This window comes from Lemur catta, chromosome X (assembly GCF_020740605.2).
Source record: "Lemur catta isolate mLemCat1 chromosome X, mLemCat1.pri, whole genome shotgun sequence".
In the NCBI taxonomy this organism is placed as follows: domain Eukaryota; kingdom Metazoa; phylum Chordata; class Mammalia; order Primates; family Lemuridae; genus Lemur; species Lemur catta.
The window spans coordinates 29,683,844-29,700,967 of record NC_059155.1 but is presented as its reverse complement, the minus strand read 5'-3'; the positions used below and the strand labels follow the sequence as shown (position 1 = coordinate 29,700,967).

At 34.5% G+C, this 17,124-nt stretch overlaps 1 protein-coding gene across 8 annotated transcripts in view; it reads left to right on the top strand.

Moving 5' to 3' along the window:
- Nucleotides 1-15,886, top strand: part of SMARCA1 (SWI/SNF related, matrix associated, actin dependent regulator of chromatin, subfamily a, member 1) — a 74,974-nt gene extending 59,088 nt beyond the window's left edge. For 3 of the 8 annotated variants that reach the window (XM_045537988.1, XM_045537982.1, XM_045537981.1), the window contains 2 exons: nucleotides 14,199-14,309; nucleotides 15,412-15,886. In XM_045537988.1, the coding sequence (XP_045393944.1) occupies nucleotides 14,199-14,309; nucleotides 15,412-15,483 (183 nt within the window). In that variant the 3' untranslated portion in view covers nucleotides 15,484-15,886. Of the gene's footprint in view, nucleotides 1-14,198; nucleotides 14,341-15,342 lie in introns of all 8 variants that reach the window. The other 5 variants (XM_045537989.1, XM_045537986.1, XM_045537987.1 and 2 more) reach the window with 3 other exon arrangements.
- The last annotated feature ends 1,238 nt before the right edge of the window (nucleotides 15,887-17,124 follow it).

The following is a 17,124-nucleotide window of genomic DNA, read 5'->3' as shown; positions in this document are numbered from 1 at the left end:
GTATTCCTTTCTTACTTACTTCCTCCAACTTTTTATTTTGAAAAATTTGACACACCATGTATTCTTCACCTAGATTCTCTAGTTGTTAACATTTTGTCACATTGGCTTTCTCTCTCTCTCTTACATGTATACTCGTACATACATACACAGGATCTATATATACATGTAGAATCTATATTTTGTATTCAGAAATATGGAAACCTGTCTATATTCTATATTAAGAATTACATATCTATTTTATGTTCATTTATAATATCTATATTGCTGAACCATTTGAAAATAAATTACAGGTAACATGAGTGTTTACCTCTAAATACTTCAGCATGTATCTCCTAAGAATAAGGACATTTTGCTACATAACCACAATCCCAGCTTAAAATGTTAACATTGACTCAGTAATGTCATTTAGTATACAGTCCATGTACAAACTTTTCCAGTTGTCCCCCAAATGTCTTTTATAGCTGTTTTTTTTTAAAATTGGTGATCCAGCAAGGTTCACAGATTGCATTTGGTTGTTGGGTCTCTTTAGTCTCTTTTAATCCACAACTTTTTGTTTTTCATGACCATGAATTTTTAAGGTGTCCAGGCTAGTCATCTTGGATAATGTCCCACATTGTGGATTTACCTCATTGTTTGCTCATTGTTAAGGTTAGGTTTCACATTTTTTGATAATAATCCTATGGAAGTGATGTGTATTTTTTGTTGCATCACATGAGGAGACACATGTTGTCAGGTGGTCACACTATTGGTGATTCTAAGTTTGGTCACTTAATTAACATGGTGATCTTCAAAGCTTTCCATTCTAGAGATATATTTCCCTCTTTTTAATTAAGCAGGTGATACTTGAGACTATGTGAATGACTTAAAGATTTATTTTAAATGAAAAGGAATTGTTGCCCAAGTTGAATTTTTGTAAGAGTATAATGAAACAGAATAATTAAGTAGAAGAGGCATTTTATTTTACCTTATGCAGTTTTCTCCATTACTTTCTAACATGAATTGTGTTCCTGTTAAATTCTAGTGCTACTTAGCAGTGGTGTTCATAATGATATTGAAATACATGCAACTCATTTTTAATGTTGGCATCATTAGTCTTCTGTCAGCCAGGGTAATTAAGACAAAAATAGATTTATACAGCCTAAAAATTAAAAGCAACTAGAAACTAACAATCCAAACAATGGTTTTGTGACTAGTCATAAAATAGGACACTTTTTTCTTAGTTAGTTGCTATTTGTCATAAAGATGTTTGTCTAAAAGTTCATTGGGGTGTGAAATAGTGCTTAATATTTTGTTTGACTCATATTTCAGTTCAAGTTGAATAAAAAGAAAAGAAAATTTGAGTTGCTATCCTGAAGACATTAATTTGGCAGAGGCTTTAGAAGATCAGATATTTGTTAAAACTTTAATACAAATTTAGAGTGTACATGGATTAAGTCATTGGAATGTGCCCATCAAATTTATGGGTGTCGTAATGCTGGGACAGCTAGCAAATACTTTAGACCAAGCCATGATCCAAAAGAAATTAGAGCAATTAGAATGATGGATTGGTTAAATCTAGCAACATGACATTTAATAGAGATAAATGTAAAGTGCTATACTTACACAAAAGAATATGAAAAGGTGTATATGTGAGCAAGATACAGTAGGAAGTATTGAGAAAAGAATAAAAACGATAAGAGTTAATCTGTAGCATGAAGAACTGAGGTTAGATGTAGAGAAAAGTTGTTTGACAGAGTTTTTTGAATCATTGAAATGGATTATTGAAGAACAATGTAGAATATCGTTTCTATTAGCCTTTGAAAATATTCTATTTTGACTGAAGACTTTGGCCATGAGTTAGTTGGCTTTTTTAGGTGTCTTCTAGCACAGTGCATCTATGACTGTGTTTGGCAGAGAACTCCCTTCAAAAGCCATGCATTAAAGTTTTTAGCCATTTGGGGTTCTATGTGTGTGATGATAAAATTTAGAGCAGCACCAACAGCTTGTAAAAGACAAATGCCTACCTACATTTGTTGGTTAATCACATATTGGAACATACATGCCCTTTTATGCGATAGAGCATTTTTTGGATTTTGAGTTTTATTTCGGTGATATTTTGCTAATTTTTTAAAAGATTGGGAGCTTAAAGGTATTTTTAGTTTCTGGAATCATTAAAGCAGTAGGACGAAAGAGATTTAACGTGCAAGAAAAATCTTATACTATTTGTAATATGAACATGACTATATAACCTTATTTTATTTTCCAAGAAGAAATGCAGTATATCATTAACAACCACTAGATGTCTCTGAACTCCTTTGTAAAAAATCTATTTTTCCTCCATCTTCTTTTTACAAAACATTTACCTTTGTACTCTTTCTTTACTAAGAGATTTAAATCTCTAGTGTATGTTTTCCAAAAAGCAGATATTAACTATATAGGTGATCACAAAATGAAATCTTCATTTTGTCTATTAAAAATGAAGACACCTCTGTCCTTAATTGCCTTCTAGAAGGTGGAATTTATGATTTCTAAAGAATCTTTAAAAACCATGCAATGGCTTATTTTATATTTTTATATTTTAGTTAAAAGTTCTTATTTTTCTGTCATATTAAATTTTCATTTCCCTTCTAGCTGATGGATATGTTTTGTTTACATTTCTGGATTTAGAATATAAGTAATATATTTTAAAATATGTATACATTTAGACTTTTTAGAATATTTCATGATAACATCAATAATTAGGGAATTTTTGAAATGCATTATTAATATTTCTTGATGATTTCTTTCCCTCTTCATTTTTAATGACTGTTCCTGTATAGTGAATGACATTCACAATCTAGGAAGGGAAACTACCCCCCTTGAAAGAGGCGATTCTGATTTCTGAAATAAAAACAATTTGTTTCATTGAAAAATCCCATCTTAGAAATACAGAAGATGTAATTTGATTCATTTTGTGAGTATGTCGCTGTGTTCAAATGAAAATCTTACTAATGATTAAACTTAGCTTACTAAAGAAGTTGTCTTTAAAAACAATCTTGCTTAAAGATGACTCTTTTCTTTCCCAGAGATACCAATAAATAATGTGAAATGCTTCTTAGAAAAAAGGAGAAACCTTAGTAGTTATGTTTTATTCAAAGATCTCAAAGCAAAGTATGGAATTCATGGCTTCTGACTTAACTAACAGTCATAAAGTGCTTAAAGGCACGTACCTCCACTTCTAAATATACCTCCCTTTGAAAGCCTTCAGCTAAAGGTTGAAGATTTCTTTGAAGCTCTTCTCCATTTAAAAATGCTGGCTATACAAAAGAGAAAATGAGTTTCAGTTCCATTTCTCTGTGCTAAAAGGATTGTGATTTCTTTCTCTGAGAACTTGTGTGGTCTTTAAGTAAGTAATCAGTCTCTATTGAGCTACATAAACAAGTAGGAAGGATATGATCAACTTAGCTTTTTAAGCTCAGAGCATATGAATTGCCCTACCATTTTCTTTCTTGCATACCCTTAGTCTTAGGCTATTCAAAAACTTAAAAGGACCTTTACCAAATGACTGTAAGAGGAAATGATAATACTTTGTATGTGTATAGTACCTACCTTTTATATAGTGCTTGCCAGTCCCGTTACCAACATTAGCTTATTAATTTTCTTGCCGTTCCTTTTAGAGAATGTATCTCAAAGTACTATTTCTGTTCATTTAGTGACAGACTAAACTGGGAGATTTGAAAATCTGAGAGGTCCGAAATACCAAGCACATTAGTCAGTTTACTACAAAGGACATGTGGAAAAAGTACCCAGAATTCAATTAGTGTAATTCCTTGGACCTCCTTAGGTCCCTCTAAGCACTTAAAGTAGAACAAGCAGAATCTAACTTTCTGAAATAAAGAACATTTCTTGATAGAACCACTTATCGTATCCTCTGCAGGGTTGCTTTGACTCTTAATTTTAGTTAAAAAAAATTCTTACCTTTTAACCTCTGGGGGGACTTTTCTAGCCAGCTCAAGAAGCTGCATGTGCATTGCCTGTGGCTGTGCACATTAAAGTTAAATCTGAGTATCAGTAATTAGTCATTACAATTACCCTGTATTTTGTGGTAGTTTAAATGAGTTTTTTCTGATAGCATCTCGGAGAGACAATCCTGCAGTGTTGTATACAATGTAATAAAAATTTCATGTTATTACTGTTTGTTTTCATATCACAGCTTTATTATTAATGAAAGTGGTTTTTATTTAAAAATAAGAAAATGATGTTCTGCATTAGAATTATAGGAGAAAAATACTTTTTAGAAAATATTGCCATAACTTTTTATTAACTTGCTTCCCTTTTTATAGGTTTATCAGTGGGCAGTAAATGTTAATTAGGTTATTGGTTCAGTTCAGGATAATTTATAAATTATAGGTCCAGTCAGAAAAGGATTTTCTTCATAGGTACTTTTAAAGTAAAGTCAAATTCAAAAATTTCTAATTTGTTGTGTGGTCACAGTAACACTTCTATTTGTTGCTTATGGAGCATAGTCTAGGAAAATTTATACAGAAAGAAAGAAAGAAAGAAATCATTTCTGATTTTATATGTTAGTACTTAATTGTGTGATAACAGCTAGTATTGATATTTTAGAGTATTACATTCTTACTGGAAGATGAGAAATATGAATTAATACATTATTGGTAAAATTAATAAACCATAAAATGTATTGATGGGTTCTTTTTGACTATAGAATTAAAATATTAAAAACCAAATATATTTATGCTCATAGGGATTTGTTACTTCCCCATGTACTTGAAAGGCTAGAATGTCCCTTTTCAACCTTAATTTTGCAAAGGTCCTATAGCAGAGGTATATACAGAGGAGACAGCACTTAACTTTGCCTTAAGGGTTAGATTAGAGGAATAACTTCACAGAAGTCATTCTTGGAACCGAGTCTTGAAAAACTAGAAGGAGTTGGCCATGAGAGTACATTCCAGGTTGTAGAAACAGCATATGCAAAGGTATAAATAAGTAAAACATATTTAGAAACTGCAAGCAGGTTGATATGAAAGGTGTGAATAGGAAAGTGCTTGAAGATGAGGCTGGAAAGGTAGCTGGTGGCTGAAATATGAAGGGCCCTGTCTTAGACTTTGGCTTTGGTCATTAGTTGGTAGAAAGTGGGGAGTCATTGAAAGATTTTAACCAGGTAGTGACATGATCAGATTTACATTTTAAAAGTACAGTTCTCGGCCGGGCGCGGTGGCTCACGCCTGTAATCCTAGCCCTCTGGGAGGCCGAGGCGGGAGGCGGGTGGATCGCTCGAGGTCAGGAGTTCAAGACCAGCCTCAGCAAGAGCGAGACCCCGTCTCTACTAAAAATAGAAATAAAAAATTATCTGGACAACTAAAAATATATGTAGAAAAAATTAGCCGGGCATGGTGGCACATGCCTGTAGTCCCAGCTTCTCGGGAGGCTGAGGCAGTAGGATCGCTTAAGCCCAGGAGTTTGAGGTTGCTGTGAGCTAGGCTGACGCCACGGCACTCACGCTAGCCCGGGCAACAAAGTGAGACTCTGTCTCAAAAAAAAAAAAAAATACAGTTCTTGTGGAAGTGGGTAAATGTCTACCTCAACTACCAACTAGACTGAAAATTCTCAAATTTGTATCTATATCTTTTCTCTCTTCCTCACCTTTTCCCCCGCTTCCCTTGGTTAATATGCCCAAGAGTAGTGTTTTTTTCCTATTTCTCTCTTAACCTTCATGTGCAATTATTTATATTTAAAGAGACCAGAATAGGACCTTATCTAGAGTAGACACTCAGTGACTCAATGAGCATAGAACTATTGTACTTCAGTTTGCTTTTGTCCCATAGGAATTAGATTCCTATAGTTGGACCAGATTTGGGTAGAATGTAAGGAAATGTGCCAGTGGGTTGGAGTTCATTTCACTTCTTTTGTTTTAATCTACCTTTTTCTAATGATGGACTTTGTTTGGCTGTCATCCCTACATCTTTTATTTATTCATAAGTTTGAACAGCCAGTTGTAAATTTCATGTGTTCTATTAATGTAGCTATAGTGTTTGATTTAGGACCCTGAACTGTTCTAACAATCTGAAATACAATTAATGCACTAACAGGAGTCCATTTTAGGTATTTATACTTATGTGTTATCTTATGAGGAAGTGATATAATGTTTTCTAAATAGCAGTGCTTAAGCAGTAGCAGTTACATAAAAGCATATAACTTGTGATACTTGTTTGGGAAATGCAGGATATATTTATTTGGATATTAACTCTCATTTAACTGCCAGTGTGCTTGGGCCCTGAGATTCTAGTGTAGACTGACGTTGCTTTTTGTTCATATGATAGAGGTTCAAAAGTGACTTGGAACCTGAGAAATACTAATAGACTGCAGAATGTATAGGTGAAGGTATCAGTTAAAAAATTATTTTCTGGAAGTAAAGTATAGGAAGCATATAAAAGAGGAAAAGAGAAAAAAATGTCCATTTTGTTTTACTAAGAACCATGGAAGAAAATTCTGACCGTATAGAACTTTACCTGTAAATCCAGAGGCACAAATATGGAGTGCAATTTTTTTTTTTGCCCTTGCTCATTCAGCAGCTTTTGACTTTCAACCATAACAGGCAGAGACCTTCTATCATGCAGACTTAGGTAGGCTTAGTGTCTAGGATTTTAGTACATAGGAAATGTAATGTGGAGCCTCTTTAATCTCTTTCAATAAGTCACTTGAAGTCTACTGATGCTTTCTGTGCCTTTTGAATTGATGCTTTGAAGCTGAGTATTGGGGCAAAGGATATTTGAACTTAGTGCCTGGGATGATTGATATTCACCGCACACTAAGGGACAGTGCCGCTTACTACAAATATTACATCATTTATTAAAGGTAGAGATAGACATCCTAGTATTCAAAAGTTGAAACTTGAGTGACTTTGCATTGAGTAGAATCATAAACCATTAAGAAGTTATGGAAGAGGCTGGGCGCAGTGACTCATGCCTGTAATCCTAGCACTCTGGGAGGCCAAGGTGGGTGGATCGTTTGAGCTCAGGAGTTTGAGACCAGCCTGAGCAAGAGCGAGACCTCATCTCTACTAAAAATAGAAAGAAATGATCTGGACAGCTAAAAAAAAAATATATATATATATATATAAACTTAGCTGGGCCTGGTGGCACATGCCTGTATAGTCCCAGCTACTAGGGAGGTTGAGGCAGGAGGATTGCTTGAGCCTAGGAGTTTGAGGTTGCTGTGAGCTAGGCTGACGCCACAGCACTCTAGCCCAGGCAACAGAGTGAGACTCTGTCTCAAAAAAGAAAAATAAAATAAAATAAAAATAAAAAGTTATGGAAGATCAAGGGAGCACAATTTTATTTGAAGTAAATCTAAAGTCTATGTTTTTTTAAAAATTTCAGGATATCGTGAGGGTACACATGTTTTGGTTACATGGATTGCTTTTGTACTGCTTGAGACAAAGTTATAAGTGCATCCAACACCCAGATTGTGTACATTGTACCTGTTAGATATGATTTTGCCCATCCGTTCCTCCCTCCTCCCAATTGTTTTTCTGCTGAGTTTTACTTCCTGTTGTGTACATGAGTGCTGTTTGGTTAGTTCTAATTTAATAGTGAGTACATGTGTTTGCTTTTCCATTCTTGGGATACTTCAATTAGGAGAATGGTCTCCAGTTCCATCCAGATTGTTACAAAAGGTATTAATTCATTTTTAATGGCTAAGTAGTACTCCATGGTATACATATACCACATTTTATTAATCCATTCATGTATTGATGGGCACTTGGGTTGATTCCGCATGTTTGCGATTGTGAATTGTGCTGCAATAAATATTTGAGTGCAAGTGTCTTTTTGAACAAATGACTTTTTTTTCCTTTGAGTAAATACCCAGTAGTGGGATTGCTGCATCAAATGGTAGGTCTACTTTTAGTTTTTTGAGGTAACTCCATACTACTTTCCATAGAGGTTGTACTAGTTTGCAGTCCCACCAGCAGAGTGTATAAGTGTTTTTTTGTCTCTGCATCCACTCCAGCATCTGTTGTTTTGGGAGTTTTTGATAAAAGCCATTCTCACTGGAGTTAGGTGATATCTCATTGTGGTTTTGATTTGCATTTCCCCGATGATTAGTGACGTTGAGCATTTTTTCTTATGTTTATCGGCAATTTGTCTATCTTCTTTTGAAAAGCTTCTGTTCATGTCTTTTGCCCACTTTTTAATGGGGTTTGATGTTTCTTTGCTGATGCACTTGAGTTCTTTGTAGATGCTGGCTGGTTATCAGCCCTTTATCGGATATATAGCTTGCAAATATTTTCTCTTATTTTGTAGGTTGTCTGTTCACCCTATTGATCGTCTCCTTGGCTGTACAGAAGCTTTTTAATTTAATCAGGTCCCATTTATTTTTGTTGTTGCTGTCATAGCCACTGGGGTTTTCTTCATAAATTCTTTGCCTAGGCTAATATCTAGAAGAGTTTTTCCAACATTTCTTGTAGAATTCTTATGGCTTCATGTCTTAGGTTTAAGCCTGTTATCCATCTTGAGTTAATTTTAGTGAGTGGTGAGAGATATAGATCCTGTTTCAATCTTCTACATGTGGCTATCCAATTTTCCCAGCACTGTTTATTGAATAGTGATTCTTTTCCCCAGTGTATATTGTTGTCTGCTTTGTCAAAGATCAGATGGCAATATGTAGATGGTTTTATACCTGGATTCTTAGAGTTCTGTTCCATTGGTCTATGTCTCTATTTTTGTGGTAGGACCATGCTGTTTTGGTTCCTGTAGTCTTGTAGTATAGCTTAAAGTCTGGTAAAGTGATGCTTCCAGATTTGTTCCTTTTGCTTAAGGTTGCTTTGGCTATTTGGGCTCTTGTTCCAAATGAAGCATAGAATTGTTTTTTCTAGATCTGCGAAAAATGATGTTGGTATTTTGATGGGGATTGCATTGAATCTGTAAATCACTTTGGGTAGTACGGACATTTTAGCAATGTTGATTCTGCCGATCTATGAGCATTATATATTTTTCCATTTGTTTATGTCATCTGCAGTTTCTGTCCTCAGTGATTGGTTGTTCTCTTTGTAGAGATCTTTTTCTCCTTGGTTAAATATATTGCTAGGTATTATATTTTCTTTGTAGCTATTACGAAAGGTACTGAGTAATTTGATTTGATCCTCAGCTTGACTGTTGTTGGTGTATAGGAATGCTACTGATTTGTGTACATTAATTTTATAATCTGAGACTTTGCTGAATTTATTTGTTGATTCCAGGACTCTCTTGGTGGAATCTTTGGGGTTTTCTAGATGTAAGATCATATCACCAGCAAAGAACGATAGTTTGACTTCCTCTTTCCCCATTTGGATACCTTTAATTTCCTTCTCTTGCCTGATTCCTCTGGCTAGGACCTCCAGCACTATGTTGAATAGAAGTGGTGACAGTGGGCATCCTTGTCTTGTTCCATCTCTGAGTGGAAATGCTTTCAACTTTTCCCCATTCAGTATGATGTTGGCTGTGGGCTTATTGTATATGGCTTTTATAATTTTAAGATGTATTCCATCTATGCCTATTTTGTTAAGAGTTTTTTTTATCATAAAAGAGTGCTGAATTTTGTGAAGTGCTTTTTCTGCATCTATTGAGATGATCATATAACCTTTGTTTCTGCTTCTGTTTATGTGATGAATTACATTTATGGATTTACATATGTTGAACCATCCTTGCATCCTTGGGATACAGCCCACTTGGTTGTGGTGGATTATTTTTTTGGTGTGCTGCTGAATTCCGTTTGCTAGAATTTTATTGATGATTTTTGCATCTGTAGTCTATGGTTTAAAACAGGGCTTGCAAACTGTGGCCCTGTTTTCGTGTGGCCTGCAAGCCAAGAATGATTTTTATATTTTTAAGTGGTTGAAAACAATCAAAAGAAGATGATATTTTATAACATGTGAAATTTATACAAAATTCTCCGTAGGGACGCCCAGGGAGAAGGGAGGAGGATAAAGGAATCTCTGGTCAATGGAACAGTCAGAACACACAAAACATTTATTTACTAAGTTCGCCATCTTATAGGGCATGGTTTGTGGCACCTCAAAACAATTACTATAGTAAAATCGAAGATCACTGATCATAAATCACCATAGGAGATATAATAATAATGAAAAAGTTTGAAATATTGTTAGAATTACCAAAATGTGACACTGAGACATGAAGTGAGCACATCCTCTTGGAAAAATGGTGCCTGTAGACTTGTTCAATGCAAGATTGCCACAAACCTTCAATTTGTAAAGAACACCATATCTGTGAAGCCCAATAAAGTGAAGTGTGATAAAATGAATTATGTCTGTACTTTGATCCTAACTTAACCTTATCTATCAATCTTAAATTGTACATTTCCCAAGTTGATTTCTACTAAACTTTGTTCCAGGATATTCAAATAGATGAGATGCAGAACAAGGGTTCTGTGTTCAAATAGATTTGGGATGTGCTGATAATGAATCTTGCCCTTGACACTTCCACTGTAAATTAGAATGCTAAAAAGCTCTGAGAAGTCCTGCCATGAAGAAATTTATTTAACCTTTTTAAAATCCAACATTGCTCATATGCATTTGAGCACAGAATATAGTTTGCCACAGCTATTAACACCACAGACAGTTTTCCACTTGTTATTTTCCTATTCTCTTCTTTTGCTTTTATTGTTTTTGCATCTCATCTCTTCCTCTTGTGTGCTATTTTTGTTCTTCCAACTTCATTCCTAAATCCAGTGTAGGGAAATGGTGAGAGAAAGAGATAATTAGACTACAGAATTGTGGAAACAGTTTGAGGCCCTGTGAACCATTCCCTATAACTCCTGCAAAATAGGAAGAATAGAGCGGTACAAGAATGTAGGAGAATATATAAAAGAAGAAATTACAGAAAAGGAAAGTCCTTTTGACATCATGAAATTTCTTAGTCATTTCATAGTGACTTAGTTATTCAAAAAGTGAGTCACTGTTTTATTGGTAATCTTACCTTTCTCCTTGTAATTTCTGGTTTTAGCAAGTGTTCTGTTTATGATACCATCTATCTAGTTAGGCAGTCTTGAAGCATGTGAACAAAAAATGGAATTGGTATCTCCAGAGAACATAATATGACCTATGCTAGGAAGATAACATCCGTGCTCGGTCATTCCTTGATGGCTTTCTCTAGAGAGTTAGATTATTTTTCTGTGTCTGGAATAGTCAGTGACAAGGTAAAAGGAATGAAGGTAAGAACTTAGTATATAGTCTATTTATAATCATTTTGAGATATTCTACTTCCCTGCATAGAAGACTGTATCAAAAGTATTAGTTTTATTCCCTGAATCACCCACATGAACCATGAATATGTATCTAAAGACATCTGCAGTCAAGGCAACTATTACTTATTGAGAATAATAATGACCAGAGGGTATAGCTTAATGATTCAAGAATCAGCTTCACATAAAGACTGTATCCAGTCTCCCTAGAAACCAACGATCAAATCTCATCAGGGTCAACTTAGCCCTTTCTATAATAGATAAATTGAATAACATGCTGTTTAATTTGTATGTGTGTTATTGAATGAAGCTATGAAGAGTATTTGGTCTGCACATTAAAGATATCACCATTGTTTTGGTAAGAAAGGAAGATTTCAGTATATATTTTTTCTAAATTATTTAACCTTGAGTAATTGAGGATGCAAAAGGAACTTAATAGTGTTATATAAGATTATTTTTAATAGGTAAACAATAATTTGTTAATGAGTATTTTTTTTCTGATTAGACTCTGGTTTTCTGCCTCTTTTGGAGCTTGCTTTAGAGAGCAGAAAATGCTTGGATTGTTAATATTTTTTTATCTGACATTTCCTATGTTGTATGTCATTTTTTCTGGATTTTATTTGGAAAGATAAAGCTGTATTTTAAAAATACTTACCATTCTTAAATACTTTAAAAATTGCCCAAGACTTAAATGTTCATTGCAGAAAATTTGGAAAATATAGCCTAGTATCAGGAAGAAAATAAAAGTTGCCAGTGGTCCTACTCTCAGAGATAGTTGCTATTAACCAGTACTAACATTGTTGTTAATGTTCTTTCAGTTATTTATGTGTGTATATGTATATAATAAGATGTGTCCATATATTCTATTTCTAAATTACCAAAAAATTAGTTCCCAGTATTTCCCTGTTAACACTGCTTTAAACATTCTTTTGTAAATCCTCATATACATCTCTTATTTCCTTATAGTAAGTTTCTAGGAATGGAATTGTTAGGTTAAAAATTTTAAGACCCTTCATCGATATTTCCAATTTGCATTCTACAAAGGTAGTATAGTAGTCTGCTGTGCTGCCATAACAGAATACCACAGACTGGGTGGCTTAAGCAACAGAAATTTATTTTCTCACAGTTCTGGAGACTAGAAGTCCAAGGTCAGGGTGCTAACAGGGTTGGTTTCTGGTGTGGCCTCTCTTCCTGGCTTACAGATGGCCATCTTCTTCACACAGTGTCCTCACGTGGCCCTTTCTCTGAGTGTGCACAGAGACAGAGAGAGAGAGAGAGATTTTTGATGTCTCTTCCTCTTATAAGGACACCAGTGCTATTGGATTAGGGCCTCACCCGTATGACCTCATTTAAACTTAATTACCTCCTTAAAGGCCCCATCTCCAAATATGGTCACATTGGAGGTTAGGGCTTCAAAATATGAATTTTAGGGAGGCACAGTTCAGTGCATAACAGGTAGTAACATTGACGCTTCATCATCAGTGAATGAGAGTTCCCATTTCACCATCTTATTGCCAACATTGGATATGTACACCACACGCGTGCACACAAACATGCACAATGTTGCTAATTTGATGAAGATGGCATTGTTTTACTTTACATTTCTTTGATCATTAGTGAAGTGAAACTTGTTTTTTAATATTTGGATTTTTTTGTGAGTTTTCTATTCCTGTACTTTGACCTTTTTTTTTTTTATTTTTGGTTGGGATTGTTCTTAGTTGCCAGTAAACCTACACTTCTGCTGAGTATTAAGCTATTTTGTACTGTGTCAGATTTCCTTACACAGAAAAGAAATCATATTTTAAAATGTTATTCTTTGATATTAAGCTATTATTTACCTTTAAAATACAGCAAAGTGTATAGGGTTAATAACATACGAGTTTCCCTATCAATGAATCATGTGTTTAATACTCACCATACATTCATAAAAACTGTTTATAGTTTAGATGCATTGATTTGCTGGCAGTGAAATATAGGTAGTGGCAAGGTTAATGCAAAAGTCTTTTCAGGTATTGTTTACTCTGAATTAACAAATACAGCAATTTTTCCGGAGATATGTTCCCCAGAACTCTGATCCCACAAGATGTCCAGTGAGAAGAGAGTCAGTTGGTTAAATAGCTTTGAAAACTGCTGTAACTTCTATCTGCTGCCTAGTTGTTCACAGTGCATATTAGGAACTGAAAGGTTTCGAGAAGCCCTGTAGGAAAGGAAGCTGTTTAACTTTTGTAAACTGAGTACTTCCAAAGCTTATTTTGACCATAGAACATCCGCTTCTTTTCTTTTCTTTTGTTTGTGATTTATGTTAACTTTACTGAAAGTTGTAAAGAAATGTACAGGGAGGTCACGTGCACCCTTCACCCATTTTCCCCAGTGGTAACATCTTGCAAAAATCTCTTGAAAATATCATAACCAGGAAATGGACATTAGTATGATCCACAGAGCTTGTTCATATTTCATCAGCTATACATGTGCTCATTTGTGTGTGTGTATTGGTACAATGCAGTTTTATCATGTGTAGATTTGTGTCACCACCACCACAAGACTGTTGTGCTAATTTATAGTCACACCTACCCTCTCCCTAGCCCCTGGCAATCATTAATCTGTTCCCCATTGCTATAACTTTCTCATTTAAGAAGGTTATATAAATGGAATAATGTGGTATGTAACCTTTTTGAGATTGGCTTTTTTCACTCAGCATAGTTCCTTTGAGGTTCATTCAGGTTGTTATATGCATTGATAGTTCTTTCCTCTTCATGATATGGATGTATCACAGTTTGTTTAACCATTCACCCACTGAATGACACTTACCCCCACCCTTTATTTTTGGTGAGACCTATTAATATCCTGTATGAATATTGTTCTGAAGAATACCAGTTTTGGAAATTCTGTACCACAGAAATAATACAGTTAAAGAATTGTCACCCTTTTAAAGATTACAACTGGGTTACAGAAGTTAAAAGTCTTTTTGTTATGTTGTTTAGGAATTCCAGAGACGCTGTAACACTCTGATTTCATTGATTGAGAAAGAAAATATGGAAATTGAGGAAAGAGAGAGAGCAGAAAAGAAGAAACGGGCAACTAAAACTCCAATGGTAAAATTTTCAGCATTTTCCTAACTTTTAGGTAGATCTCATTTTTTTTTTACATAATTAAAATGCTTATATTATGTTTAATGCCATACTGATACCTATTATAAAAGCTGGTTTTATAAAATGCTAATTTGTTTTGGACAGAAAAAGAATTATACCTCAACCACATGTTTCCTATTTGTAGAACATATGGTTAGGAACTCCTCCCTAATAACTGAGCTCAGTATTTAAAAATTCCTCATGAATCTAAACAGAAGTATTAATGCAAGTAAAATCCTTTGAATTGAGACTGGAGCTATTGTGGGGGTAGGAGAAGGGTAGGGATGGGATGGGACGGGGCTGAGGTTGAAACTGGGAGTTCCGATTTGATCACATCAGTTTTATGATCTTTGTGGAACCATGAGTGCAAATGAGAACTTTGAACGTACAACAAAGCTTTACATGGTAATAAGTTAACTTTTGAATAATAAGATAACTTGATTTTAATCTAGTCAGGTTGTTTTGTATATGTATAATTTAAAATATTCTTTAAGAGATCATATTATTTGAGCGTGGCTAAGTAAACTGCCATATTTCATCAAATCTAGGATGCCTTCTATTGTAAGACACAGCATTATTTTATATACCACTGAGAAAAAATGCTGCCAGGTATAATTTCTCAATAATTCTAAGATGCATCCTGATTGCACAGATGCTAAAATGTGAAAACAATGTGCATCATAGAAGATATGAAATATGGTATGTTAAAATAGATCATAAGTTTTTTAAAAATTATACACTCAAACTTTTGCCCAGAAAACTTTAAGTATTAAGTAGTTCTTTAAGATAAGAGTACATTTATAATACCATGTGTAAGTAGATACTTCATGACTATTTTTGATGGGTATTTTATGTCTTTTCATAAAAAGAAACATCTTTGAAGGTTATTTTACATTGGGTTATATAGTTTGTTGGGTTATATAGAACATTAACTGTGAGTATAATATTTAAGTGAATATTCATGTTAAAAATTTTTTTTAATGCATTTACATCCTAGATTTAACATTGTTGGGCCATTTAAAAATGTGCATATTGGAGCAGAACATTAAATCTGTTTCCATTTTAGTCACAGAAAAGAAAAGCAGAGTCAGCTACTGAGAGCTCTGGAAAGAAGGATGTCAAGAAGGTGAAATCCTAAAGCCTAGAAATAAAGTTTTAAATGGGAAACTGCTGTTTTCTTGTTCCCATCTTCAAATGCTAATTGCCAGTTCCAGTGTAATCATGGTACTCTAAGAAAAATCTCTTTGATTTTGATTTCTTGCATATTTTATATATTTTACAATGCTTTCTACCTGAAATGTGTAGCTTTATATTTTATGCATTCTAGTATTTTTGTGTACTGTATTTTGTGCATTTCATGTCTTCATCAAAATCCTCTCAGTCCTTGTTCTTTTGAAGCTTGTGCTGAGGTTTTAGCTTTTCTATGTTTTATATGCCGCTGCTTTGAAAGAGAACCTAGATTCTATAGCTGTATTATTGTTGTTTCATACTTTAAATTTATATGGCTGTGGAAAAATCAATTAAAATGATTTGAGGAGAAAGACTTTTTCACTTCTTTGTTGCTTTATTTTCTATTGAGTCTGGGCTTGTATGTGTTACTGCATACTGTGATTAGCATAATAATTGTTTCTTTGAGGTCATCTAAATATTTTTTTCCTACAAGAATAAAGGGTGAGAAAAGAAAATATTAAGAAACCCTAATATTTGATACTGTGCTTGCTGTCAGTATGCATTACATTTAAATTATTCTCTAAATATTCAAGTGGGAAAATATAATAAAGAAATGTCCATAAGAAATTTAATTATTTCCTGTTTTTTTGTGTAGTAGAAAGTAGTTGTGTTTACTGAATTGTATTGCTCACTACTGCGTATTTGGTTGAAAGCTAAAACTTTGCTTGCTGACTTGTGCATGATCTTCTGTCCCATAGAGCCAGTTCAGAGGAGTCTGGGTATAACATGTAGATTTATTAACAACTAAGTTAAGAGTATGAAATAAGTGCTATGCATGCAGAATGGGGGCTGCATTTGTTAAGAAATACAGTTATGCCCAGGTAACAATCTCAAAGTGTCAGAGGTTTTACACACTACATAGCCCATGCAGGTCATAGGGATGTGGGAATGGGAAGGGATCTGTTCCACACGGTCACTCAAGGTTCCAGACTGACTGAGGCTCTGCTCTTTTGTAGCTACACTGTCCAGGACATGTGGCCTTTTCAGTTGGCACTATAGGAGAAAATGAGAGGCTGGAGAATCTCTTGTAGGCTCTTTACCGCCTCAGCCCAGAAGTGACATGTCACATCCATTTACATTTCATTGCTCCAAACTGGTCATGTGGTCCTATGTACTTGCAAGAGGGCTGGCAAATGTAGGGGAAAAATGGAATGTCTTACATTACTGCCTCTGCCACAGGGGCTGTCAGTTCAGGAAAGAACCTGAGTCTGTCACATGAAACTATTAGTGTGGAATTAATCAGAGTTAAGGTCACGTTATAAGAATGAAGAAAATGGATCAGAATCTAGTGTGAAATACACAGCAAATAAGCAAAACTGGGAATGCAGGATAGTGATGTTAATTACCAAAACAAGATTTGTACCATTAAAGAGTAGTCTCTTTCCTCTATGAAGATCTTTTGCATTTCTTATCAGACTCTATTTAGTGTACCACTGGCAAACCCTGGGTAGCCCCTGTGTGTAAATCAGCATCTTTCACATCCTCAGTCTTCTCATAAGGGTTCTGCAGCATAGGAATAGATTGTCTAGAATGACAACCTACAAGTTCT